At 35.6% G+C, this 12,715-nt stretch overlaps 2 protein-coding genes across 4 annotated transcripts; both read right to left on the bottom strand.

Moving 5' to 3' along the window:
• LOC18777403 lies at window positions 1,858-5,590 on the bottom strand. Of its 3 annotated transcripts, none has more exons than XM_020564922.1 (7): window positions 5,336-5,590; window positions 4,205-4,304; window positions 3,134-3,212; window positions 2,830-3,017; window positions 2,652-2,724; window positions 2,347-2,544; window positions 1,858-2,176 (listed from the first exon to the last, which is right to left on the bottom strand). In XM_020564922.1, exons 1-6 carry the CDS (start codon window positions 5,443-5,445, stop codon window positions 2,390-2,392), a joined length of 705 nt encoding a protein of 234 aa, XP_020420511.1. In that variant the 5' UTR covers window positions 5,446-5,590; the 3' UTR covers window positions 1,858-2,176; window positions 2,347-2,389. The 3 variants fall into 3 exon arrangements, with proteins under 3 accessions (XP_020420511.1, XP_007210995.2, XP_020420510.1); XM_007210933.2 differs by having other exon boundaries at window positions 2,405-2,544; XM_020564921.1 differs by having other exon boundaries at window positions 2,405-2,544; window positions 3,134-3,209.
• Window positions 5,901-9,959, bottom strand: LOC18777501 (probable serine/threonine-protein kinase PIX13). The gene is made up of 6 exons (XM_020563412.1): window positions 9,629-9,959; window positions 9,151-9,548; window positions 8,659-8,794; window positions 8,234-8,367; window positions 7,999-8,122; window positions 5,901-6,503 (listed from the first exon to the last, which is right to left on the bottom strand). Exons 1-6 carry the CDS (start codon window positions 9,678-9,680, stop codon window positions 6,073-6,075), a joined length of 1,275 nt encoding a protein of 424 aa, XP_020419001.1. The 5' UTR covers window positions 9,681-9,959; the 3' UTR covers window positions 5,901-6,072.

Genomic DNA, 12,715 nt, shown 5'->3' with positions numbered 1-12,715 from the left:
AAAATAAATAAATAAATCTCATGTAAGCACATATGACAGTTCCATTAACAAATGTAGAATAAAAAGATTCTACATTGGCCCGCATTATTTTAGTCCTATTTTTCTTCCACAATGTTGAAAGCATGACGGATTCATTAAGTGTGGGAGTATTATTATTATTTTCCTTATAGTTAGCATATAGATTTTAATTATTTTTCTTATTAGTTAAGTTTTAGGAATGTTCTGGATCTTAGGATTTCCTAGGATTTTAGAGTTTCTTGATTTTCTATTTAAGCAAACTCATTGTATTAATCAGTTTATTCATATTATTAATCAAATGTAGAGATTTTTTCTATTTTCTAGTGAATTCCAGTTGCTGATAGATTATAATTTATTTTTCTAGATTTAGACGTTTGTCGATCCATAAATCCATGCTTCCATTCCGTAGATCACCTTTGCTCCCCTGTGTACTTGTCACTATCGATACTCTCACTTCCCTCTCAATCTCATTCAAGCGACATTGATGGCTGAACCGTCAACTCGCACCCCACCACCTCCATCACAATAGCTGCCCTCAGAAAGCGACGAAACAACCCGCTCACATTAACTACAACGAAAGCCACACAAACGTCAAACTTGTATTATTTTGTATGGGCCAAAATGATTGGGACTTGTGGATTATGTGCCAAGAAGTAATACTGGAATCTTGTGCTTGTGCATATTATGGTGTTTTAGAGTACTTGATACATCTCTCTCGGGCCATGAGATGAGACTGATAACGTCAGTGTGATTTTTTTTTTTTTTTTTTCAAAAGTCAGAGTGATTAGTCTAATAACTCATTCACATGATAATAAAATGCGAGATTATGTTGGACCTTCAATGTGATACTATTTTTTCTCTATCCGATTTTTCCCGTTTTCAAATTTTTTTTATAACAAGGTTTTAATGAAGGCGCTAAATAGCACCTAGAGGTTCAGATTTCTAGGTTGTAACTTTAGAGCTAATTTGAATAAAGTTATGCTTTGATTTTAAAATTTTAAAAAAAACAAAAAAAAAGGTACGTAAATGCCATTAAAATGTTATAAATTAATCTCAAAAGGATCTCAAGACTCCATCCCTAGTGATCAATCCACTTTTCATGAAACCATACCACCTTAAAGTCCTATTTGACACACACTGCTTTGGGCTTTCAATGAAGTGAATCATAATCCCAAAAACAAAAACAAAAAAGGTAAGAAAAAAAGAAAGAAACCACCTCAAAGTCTGAACCCAGTCAAAACACCTGAGATTCTTTATTTTTTACATTTAATTTTTATTGTTTACTTCTCTACATGCTTAATCTCATCACATTTCACATCAACACTTTGAAAACTATTGATCATAATAGAAATGATTAGTGTATGCGGCGCCAAGCCATCACACACAAACCACCCACCCATGCCTATAGCCCATATGGCAAGGGAAGGAAAGTTTTATAATCGTATTTCATAAAGAAAAGAAAAACAAGAAAACTGAGGCATGATATAAAGGGAGCATGCATATGCATTGCAGTCTTTCCAAAAGCAAAGCATGGCCAGGCCAGCATGGAGAAGAGCGTGCAGCATGTGGAATCATATTTCTTAATTACTTATGTTTAATTACTGGATTTAAATGATTCACTTCATTACTTAAGCTTTCACGTGGGTAAAGAGGAGCATGGGCTTTGAATGTTTTAATATTTTAACATTTTAAAGATTCTCAGTTTACCTTGTGGCACTGGCATTCCAACTGTAAGACAAATTATTAAGGGTTTCTTTCTATGAATTTGTACCCGATTTGCATTTTGGTCACTGATCAAAATTTTCAACGTGTTACGAACATACATTGATAGTCGTTCAATTACAATCAACCAAGGCCTTCATGCAGGCCGATTATATACTAATTGTCTCATAATTGTGCATTATTAATAAATGTCAAGACATCTACATGCAGTGCATACAAGGTCATAACTTGTAAAAACTGGGAACAATTTGTTTTGTCTGCATCAATTGAGTAGTCTGCTGCTGAATCTGATCATATACAAAGGACTAGAATTACAGTTGTACAAGGTCGCTACCTCTTTACAGCAAGAAAATGATTTACATGAAAAGTTAACAAGTGAATTAGCTATATCCAATACAAGAAGATCACGTCAATCTGCATCCAGGAAGACGTCAATCTGCAATATATAAACATTGTCACAAGTAAGTAATGCCAGAATTAAAAGTGGTTTACACAAGCTATGCCGAATACTCAATCCCCATAAATACCAATGAGACAATTAAGCCAATAATGAAATTATTCATCCATTTTTCATAAAAACAGAAAAGGGATGCATTGCTTAATTACTTTACAACATCGGAAATGAATGTCAATAACTCGTTTAGGAGTTTTAGTCTTTCCACACCGGAATGATTCCTTGAGCTGCTAGACGCTTTTCAACCCAAAATACAATATGTTTTGCCGTTATTTTCTTCTCATCAATGAGAAAAGGCTCAACAGTACTCGCTCCTTGGCCATAGGAAGACAGAGAAAACCCTTTCGGCCCTGCACATTTTGCCAAGCGACAAAGTAACTTTACCAGTTTTTTCATTCTTTCTAATTGTGCACTACACAACATTAATAAACTTATTAATAAACTTTGCAAGACGTACCTGTGAGGACTCCACTGGGAAAGAAGGCCCAAAATGAATACCGAATGTCCTTTTTTAAAAAGAAACCTTCCAGCTATATTCATTTCGAATCAAACCAGAGTATCAATGTAGTGTACTTGTAATAATTGGCTTCAGGTTACACATAATGCTAGTAAAGACAGAGAAGTAGATAACTGACCTTGTTTTCTTGAAAAGATAGTTCAATGTCAGAGAGTTCATCTTGAGTTTCAAGTATTGCTTTCAGTTGCGGGATAACATCCTCCTCCATCATTTGAGGCAATGGCTTGACTGGAGCTTTCGCTGCAACTTTAGGCTTTGCTGGAGCCGCCTTTTGAGCTGTTTTTACCTCCTTTGTATCAGCAGCAACTAGTACGTAAAAGGGGCAAAAAGAGTTCACTTTTCACCAAAGCTGCCGTATAATGTGTCAGATAATCAGAAGGCAATGAATCCCTGCCATAAATTGTGAAAATAGAACAACTTACCAGTAGAAGTAGATGATTCTGGCAAAGCAGAGCACACAATATTTCTTTGAGATGTGACCAGTTTACTTACCGTGTGCTGCTAAAGCAGATGAAACACAGCATGAGAAAAAACAGTTTCAAATCTTTCATTCTATGGCAAGTGATTTGGAATTTACTAAATAATATCACCCCATATATATATATTGAATAGAAACATTGTATTGATAATCAAGAGGAAAAATCTTCGATCAAACAAGAAGACCAAAAATAAAGAGTGTTTGACCTACTAAGATCGAAAAAATTATGTAAATAAAAAACACAAAACTTCAGTAAAATCATCTTAAGACTGCCATCATGTCTCTCATGATGGTAGAGTAGTGATAGTCCTTGAACTGCCCCGAAACCGAAGCCCAAAGGGATGCCCAAAATTTAATTCTGTCCCATAATTCCTCAACCCGTACTCCTATATGACCCTGAAAAATTCTTCGATTTCGCTCCATCCAAAATCACCCCATATTGAAAACTATGTTATGTTATGTTGTTGCCTCCTTTTTTTTTAGGGTTGTGGTAATAAAAACTAGTTGGTCCCAAAGTTAAGGCTATAAACAACAAGGTAAAGGCTGATGGTAGAATATGTGTTGCATAAAAGGACTCAGATTTAAATGTGGATTGGATGAGTCAATGGATGGTTGGATTTAGGAATTCGTACTTTTGTTTTGAGCAAGGGTCCAAAGCAAAAGCAACCAAAATTAGAACAATTTTGAAGAGGAGCTTTCAGAGGAGGAACTTGTTCTTTCTTGTTGGCTATTCAAAAGTTCTTCAAGAATGTTTTGGAGAGGAGATAATGCACTGTTCATCTTGGATCCACATCCAACAAGAGCTACAAGGTTAGAGAATTAAGCCAATTTACATTTTTCTTTTGATGCTTCAAGGCTATTATCATATGTTATCATAAATGCACAAACTTCATAGACATACTGTAACTGTACAAAAAAATCCAAACACACCAGCTAACTGTGCAACACAGGACGCACAATGCAAGATTGGGAAAAAAATGCATCAACAGAAGGAAATTTGAGGTGTCCTACTTACACTGGCATTGTCAAATTTAGGCTTGGATAAACAAAAAGAAGTTCTGTCATCAATGGCACTTGGTGTATATGTCCTACCAGCACCAACTTCAAGCAGACGCCTTTCACCGACAAGAAAATGCCCGAAGATCAATGAAAGTTATCATTTAAATTCAATGAATAATAAAGGAACATTCTACACAACAGTAACACCACACAATTATTAAACATGTTAAATAGGTAGTGAGCAGCATACTATCAACACACGTTATGTTCAGGTTAAGTCCGTTGAACTGAAACACAGCCAGTTTACTAGTCGTGTTAAACACTCAACACCATTTGGACATGAACATGACTATGATAGGCACTACATTACAAGCCCGCTAACACTCTGTAGGTTTCGAATTACATTATCACGTTTTGTCCAAAACAGTCATCTCCAGTTTCTACTCTGCTATCTGTTAACTTAACAGGGATTAACAATTGAGTTATCCATGCCTAATACTACTGAGGCAGTAACCTCTGTTCTTATTTCAGATTCTTTTTCTTTTCGTTTAATATTTGAAACTATTTTCCACTCGGTCAACCCCATATATTTTTTATATTTAAAAAATAATACTCAGTTACCCTTGTGTGAAATTTTATGAAGAAAAGGAAACTAAGGACATGAAATTAAAACTATCAATCTGATTTTCTCTCTATTCCCACAAAAACTCAACTCTTTAGATTTGAAACTATTTCCCCAACCTATTCCCGACTCTGAACCGTCATCTTTGACTAATCATTTTCCCATTCACACATAATTTAATTTTCAAAGGAGAACCCAAACTTGGCATATTTATAATCGTTTAGGAGCTTTTCAACAAAGTGCAGTGCAGGTGTGTGATCATTGCTACCAACCAACATCGCTTCAATTTTTTTTTTCTTTTCTGGGTTCGATTAGCCAACCAGGGTGGAACAAAAGCATAACGTTCATTTCAAACAATCTAACATGTACAAGGGATTTGATTTGCTGAACGTAACAAACTTGGCTTGGCTTGCTAGCCCAAACCAAATGAAATTCAAAATAAAAAACAAGAAAACTTCTTGAAAGCATCATACTTTTTCTAAGGAGGACAGAATTAATAAGTTGAAATTAGAAAGAAGAAAATACCTGGTTGGAGAAAATAAGGAAATATGTAAAGGGGTGAAAGGGGCAAGGCCACTACGATTTTGGATTTGGGGCACGCTTCCAGTTCCTACAACAGAGCTTATGGCCGCCATTGTTGCTCTGCCTCTGCCTCTGCGAGGTTGGATTGGATTCAGTTGAGAGATAATCCGCCTGTGGAGAGTGGGAAGTGGAAAGGGTCTGTGATCTGTGTGGCGCGAGGTGCGAGTGATTAAATTTGGATAACCCTCCTAATCCTTAGCTTCTAGTCCAAGTGAAGTGTCCAACGACAAAAGCACCCGGGGAAACTAGGCCTGTAAAATGGGCCGGACCGGGCCAGCAAAGAGCGGTCGGCCTAAATCCAACCCAATAACAGTATTTTTGGCCCTGAGAGTTGAATGGGCCAGGCCGGGCCTATATGGCCTAACAAAGGGGCAATTGTTTTGACATTTTTGACAAATAATTTGATTTGTTGATGGAGCCCTTAGATGTTGACATGCGTTATCTCCGGCGCTCATCTTTGTGTTGGTGAGAGTCATGCGCCACGTGTATTTTATGTGAGACCCAAGAGTTGAATGGGTTAACTTTGACTAGTCAAATCTTGAATTTCTTACCATTGACAAAAATTAGTGAAATTTCACTAAAATTTCAATGTCTACAGGTCCGTATACAAAGTCCCCAGAAAGAAAAAATAAAAATAAAAGTTTATTACAAGATACAAATTTGGACGGGGGTCACTGGCACTACATTCCTCGTGGACCAAAGTTTGGAGACCTATGAAGATGATGGGTATAATGATGGGGTGATGGTGATGAACGTACATCTGGCCGTCCTCTGCCATTGGGTTTTGCAGTTTTTGGCTTTTCCTTAATGGCATTTATCTTTTCTAGAATTCCGAGAACTTCCTCCATGGAGGGTCTGTTTTTCGGATCAGATTCTAGGCATTTTAGAATGAGCTCAGCTGCTTGGCAGGCAGCTTTTAATGGGTATTGATCTCCAAGCCCTGGATCCATTATTTTCTTTAGCTCCTTCTTCTTGTGAAGAGAAGGCCTTAACCAATCCACCAAACTATGCTCACGAGAGGGTCGATTGTTGTCTAGGGCTCTTAAGCCTGTTAGCATCTCCAATAATACCACACCAAAACCGTACACGTCGCTCTTTACGTACAAGTGACCTGACAATTTTCATGCAAGTGTTAGCTAAAATAATTAAATTTTTGTTGTTGTTAGGGAAAGATGCTTTATTATTAAACAAACATCGTAAGAATATACAGCAGAGAGAATGACAACATCCGAAAACCAACGCGAAAAATTTGATGAAAAATAATAAGGACAAATATTAGAGAAAATAAGTACACCAAAGACAATATTAAGCAATATAAGGGCAATAGGCATTCCATTCTTTTAAATTATAATCAGCCTCTGATAAATTAAAAATGATAATTAGCCTTTATTTGCAAGAGGGCGTGATGAGATTTGGTTAGGCTCACTAAGGAAGATTAACTCTTTTCTTAATTTCCTATCTTAATTATGCAAATGGATGAAATAATTGCTTGTCGCATATTGCTTGACCAATAAAAGTCTTGTAGAAAATAGCTACTTAAAAAGTCTTGACGTACGTAGAATTTCAGGTTGACATATTGTTCGATCAACCACTAAGGTACAATACATAATGTTCAAGTATATTGTGCCCAACTACTTTTTTTTTATTTTTGGAGAAAGTGTACCCAACTACTTGAGAGAGATTTTAATCTATATCTATATATATAAACAGCATGCCTTAAAAATAAAACATTCAAAAACTTCGAGAATGCCCATGTTTAAAAGAAATATTAGAATACCACAATCTAAAATAATGAGGGTATAATAATAAATAAATAAACGAATTTACTGAATTACAAAAATAACTCCACCCATATATATCTCTCTCTCCCTACTACACCCACATTCCTCTCTTTATATATATATTCATGTACTTAACTAATTCAAAGAAATAAAAACTATAAAAAGGCCAATCGACAAACGCACTAGTGTGTGTGATAAGACGGATGACGCCATTAATATCACAAAGAATTATTCATTACGAGATTTTTTGCACCAGGTATATATATATATACACACACACATACATATTACGAAGAAGTTTGAATTTGGATTATTTGAATCCAAAAATTGTTGAAAATAAATAAGTTTAAGAGTAGATATAGGTATGAATTTTGATTAACATGTTAGGAACTTGAGTGAATTCAATGTTGTAATGGGAGACAGGACACCATACGCATGAGATTTTCGAATGACAGTCATGACCTTTTCGTATAACTAAAAATCATTTGAAAATCAAGTCACAAAATTGAAGACTTTTACTTGGCCATAATAACCGCAGCAATAGAATAGAAGACTTGCTTAACCCATAAGATCAGGTGATCCCTAAAGTCGTGGAAAGCATCTATTGTTGACCAAGACCAAGCCAACATAGAGTTTCCTTTTCCCATTGTTTGCAAAATGAAAGTCAATTGAGACCTCTCTCCAATAGATTGAGTGAATCTTGGTCTGGTAATAAAAGTGACTGCCTTATTGCCTTGAAGTAAAACTTATACTAGCTTTTTTTTTTGAAGTAAAACTTATAATTCAAATGGTTAAGAATATTTACGGTAGAAATTGTGACATTACCAGTTGCGACATATTCCGGAGCTGCATATCCATAAGTTCCTATGATGCGCGTGGTTACGTGGGAGTTGCCATTTATTGGGCCCACCTTTGCCAGCCCAAAATCTGAAAGTTTCGCATTGTAGGCCTAGATTTCAATAATTCCCAACAAGAAAGAGAAAAAAAATCAATAATCAACCAAATAAAAGTAACAAAAATTAAATTAAATTAAAAAAGAAGTATGACAAAGAGGGGGTACCGGATCCAGCAAAATATTGGAGGCCTTAAAGTCACGGTAGATGACTTTTTCTGAGGTGTGCAAAAAAGCAAGACCTCGTGCAGCTCCAATTGCTATCTTAAGTCTTAGTTCCCATCCAAGTGGTTCCTGACCTTCTGCAGAATTCATGCATCAACAAAAAAAAGCAAAATTGTGTTATTAACTAATACTAGCAATTTTTTGACTTTCCAAAAGAAAAATGCAATATAAGAAAAACTTGCATGCCCATGTGCAACGTGTGTTGAATTAAATTAATGTTATTAATTTTTATTTATTTATTTATTTATAGTAGAACAAATAGTTTAAATTAAAGGGGAGAGAGATTTTTCACACGCACAATACAACTATGATGTCGTGAAGATTTGAACCTGAAACATTTGAACTACAAGTTAAGACTATTTACTTACTTCTGAAAAGGTGGTTTTCCAAGCTTCCTTTTTGCATATATTCATAAACAAGAAGGAATTGATTTTCTTCGCAGCAATATCCCAGCAGCCTCACAAGGTTTGGATGACGATACTTCCCCAAGAAATTCACCTCCGTCTGCACAGCACAGCACAATGTACAATGTTAATCATGACCCATTTGCTACCTTAAAATTAAAGCATGCAATCATTGAAGTAATACGTGCTCGATGCACTTATATATATTAGCTAGGGCTTTATACTAGTCAACAACATTGACTTCTTGAGCTCAATTATTATGGCCATGTTTTATTTTATTTTATTTTTTTATAATGAAGAGAAAAAGAAAATAAACTCCCATGTACTGCTTAGTTTTCCTTGGCCGGCCAAATTAACCCTAGCTAGTAGCCAAAAATACATATAGATTTATATAAAATATGTATCCATATTATCATCATCATCCCTAATGAAATAAATAAATTAATAAAAACTTGCCTGCCATTCTTGGAGGCCTTGATAGCTATCGGGGTTGGACTTCTTGACGGCAACGGCCATGCCGATGCCGACCTGGGACGGAGCATAGGTGTCCTCGTTTACCCATCCCTTGAAAACCCTACCGAAACCTCCCTCACCCAGTATTGTGTCTGGTCTGAAATCTCGAGTGCACTTCTTCAGCTCTGCTAAACTAAACTCTTTCAACTTTGGTAGTTTAGTTTCCAGACTTTCACTTGGAGCTGCACTTTCTTCTTCAATATTATTATTGCTGTTGCCTTTGCCTAATGCCTTGCTAGCATTTTTTTCGGTTATTCCACTACTTGTTTTGCCACTACTATTCCCGGCAGCCTCTTTGATTCCTGCCAATCCATTTTGCTTGCTATTGTTTCTAGATGTTGCTGCATATATATGTATACACACAATTAATTAATTGATCAATTAAAGGCATCAATCAAGAGGGCTATGTAAATATATATACCTGAGGTAGACGGGCTATGGTTAGTCACAGGAGCTGCATAACAATTTCCCATGGCGATCGACGGATCGATCGATGATCACTCTCCCTGTGTCTGATGTGAGGTTGATAACTTGAAGTTGGTTAGCTTGCTATTTAGATATCCAGATATTTCTGTGGTCTTCTGGGTGTGTCAGGTTCCTGGAAAGGGAGGGAGAAGCAACAAAGAAATAGCCCAGGAAGAGAAAACTTGCTACATGTATGGATATGACTATGAGACTTTTTTTGCTTTGGACTTGTACTCACAGACATACACACTTATAGTATTTTTTGTGTCTGTGTCGCTTACTCTCTTATTCCCACTTCTTAATCAATGTACTCTTTCTTGCCCAACATTTGTGCTAAATTATAAGAAAGGAGAAACAACAAAAGTGGACTGAAAGCGCAGGTTGACGAATTAAGATAAAAATATAATAAACAAGTAGTGGAATACAAAGGCAGGTCAATGGCAGCGTCACATAGACGAAACACTACCATGCGTGAATTTCTTTAGCGGTGGGGCCCATTGTCGGGCTCATTCAACAATGGGAATGTCATCATCTAATTTTATGATAAGCTCAACAATTAAATTCAAGCTACTTAATTGCTTATCCATTATATTTTCTTCCACAATTAGCAATCATCTTCCCTATTTTTGGGTTAAAATTTAGCTAAAAATGCACAAAAATTATTTTAGAAGCTCTCTATAAAATTTGAAATCCAATCACACTCTATATATATATTTTTGGGAGATTCACTATTATACCCAATATGGGGGCCAAAATTATAAAAATACCCTATATAAAATGGACTTTAGAAACACACCCAAAGTCCATTTACAACATAACAAAAAAGCTTTTAACTTCTTATAAATTACAAAACTGCCATCAATTTCTTAAAACAAGCCCAATCCCAAAATCTCATAAAAATACCCAAAGCACTCAATAGGGCATCAAAGTAATTTAATAATTAATATTAAATTCAATAAGGCCAGCTATCATTTTTTGGGTTTTTTTTGGGTTTGTTTATAGGAATTCAATTATGTAGGGTTTATTTATAATATTAGTGCTAGAAATGGGTATATCACTAAATATCTCTATATTTTTTTAGTACTGCTAAACGAACCTTAAAATTAACTGAGTACACTCTATTATCAAACTATTTATTGAATTACTAATTTATCTTATTATAAAATGACCATTTAAGTCAAATTAGGCACAATCAGCTCGGTCTGCTTTTTGGTTGAATAAGGCTTAGGCCAAGGATTTGAAATTCTGGCCCGATCTACGGTTCAGCCTATTTAAATCAAATTAGGCTCAATTCAGCCTTGCCCAATCAGACTCACAGAAAAGCTCATCCATGTTATGATAATATGTAATTAAATGTAATACCATACAATTGACTAATGTAAAGAAGAAATACTTATTTGTTGTGCCACTTATTTTTTTCATGTAGTTCTTAACATAAAGAAATACTTTGCATACTCATAATTTGTATGTAATAAAAGATATATACTTAATGATTTGTAACTTAATGAAAGAACTATTAAAATAATTCAAATAACTAAAATAAGTAAAATAACTAAATGCTATTGTGAGGCCTCCTAACGTCCTCTTCTAGCCCTACGCCAGTCTTCCCTTCTTGGAAAGAACTCGTCGCCGAGTTATCATCTGGATACAGTAGCTCATCATCCGAATGAAACTCAAACAAGTCAGCGACATTGAAAGTGCGAGAAATCCTCATAGGAGATGGCAAGTCCATGACATACGAATTATCGTTAAGCTTATGCAGGATTTTATAGGGGCCATACTTACGAGGTTTGAGCTTATAGTAAGTCCTTACGAGAATCTCTGCTTCCGCAAAAGCACCATGACAGCATCACCGACCTGGAACACCTTGGAGCCCCTATGCTTGTTTGCCGCAGCCTTGTACTTTGCATTAGTTTGCTCTACGTGCTCTCAGACTTCATCTTTAGCGGCTTGAACTTCCCCCCCATGTGGTCAACGACTACACTTGTCACGCCCCGAACTCGGAGGTCGGTGAAAACCCCTCGCCTAGTGCGTGAGAAAATAAAAAGTAAAATAAAATAAAAAGAAGCCGAAACAGGTTTAAAATAAACTTCTCTTATAAAAATACCTCCAAATCTTATAACTTTACAATTAATAAATAAAGCTCTATCACTCTCAACTAATTCAGCCAAAGTGGGTATAGTCCTTGTCTTACCCACTAATTCATCTGAAAAATTAAACAGGGTAAGGGGTGAGCAACCACCGCTCAGTAAGGACATGAGACCTTACCACAGTAGATTAATATAACTAAATTAAGTGACATACAATCACACTGCCAAATATCACATTAATATTAATAATAATGCATGAATTCTCTTCATCTACTCCCGTTAATTCATATAATTAGACAAGCAGACCTGCACGTCCCATACCATGCTTGTACCACTTGGTCTCGAATGCCAATTTATATGAACTAACACCTATCTCAATCATCCTATAATTCCCCTTTTGTTAGTTATCTTGTTTACCTCATCGTCTCTAGTCCCGAATAACACAATAAAAACCATGTGCATTGTGGGATCCCTGAGACCTGGTACCTGCCAATAGTTAAACTCAACTACACAAAAGACTATTTCCATTACCCTTTTTTCCATCATTATTTTCTCCACCCAACATCTCCAATTAATTTTCATGACATGATATAATTATGCATTTCACATATCCATATATCTCACAACAATGTAACATTTAAAACATCACCAATGCATATATATATATATAATTATGCCAACATTATTCAACCAGTCAAGAACACATAAACATTCAATTGTAACAAGAATATTAATCAAATAATCATATCACGCATAATATAGTGTTCACGAAATTTGATTATATCAATCTCTATAAAGGCCCTCAAGAAACCCCCTACTTCGACACTAATGATTTTGCAAGAAATGTAAGACGATTCCCAATTTTCCACCGCATTCACAAACTCACGACTCTATTTCTCTCTAATATTTCTTCTTCTCTGTATTTTATTTTTTTCTTCATGCAGACTTACAAA

The sequence above is a fragment of the Prunus persica genome, chromosome G5 (assembly GCF_000346465.2).
Source record: "Prunus persica cultivar Lovell chromosome G5, Prunus_persica_NCBIv2, whole genome shotgun sequence".
Lineage (NCBI taxonomy): Eukaryota > Viridiplantae > Streptophyta > Magnoliopsida > Rosales > Rosaceae > Prunus > Prunus persica.
This window is presented reverse-complemented; position numbering and strand designations above follow the sequence as displayed.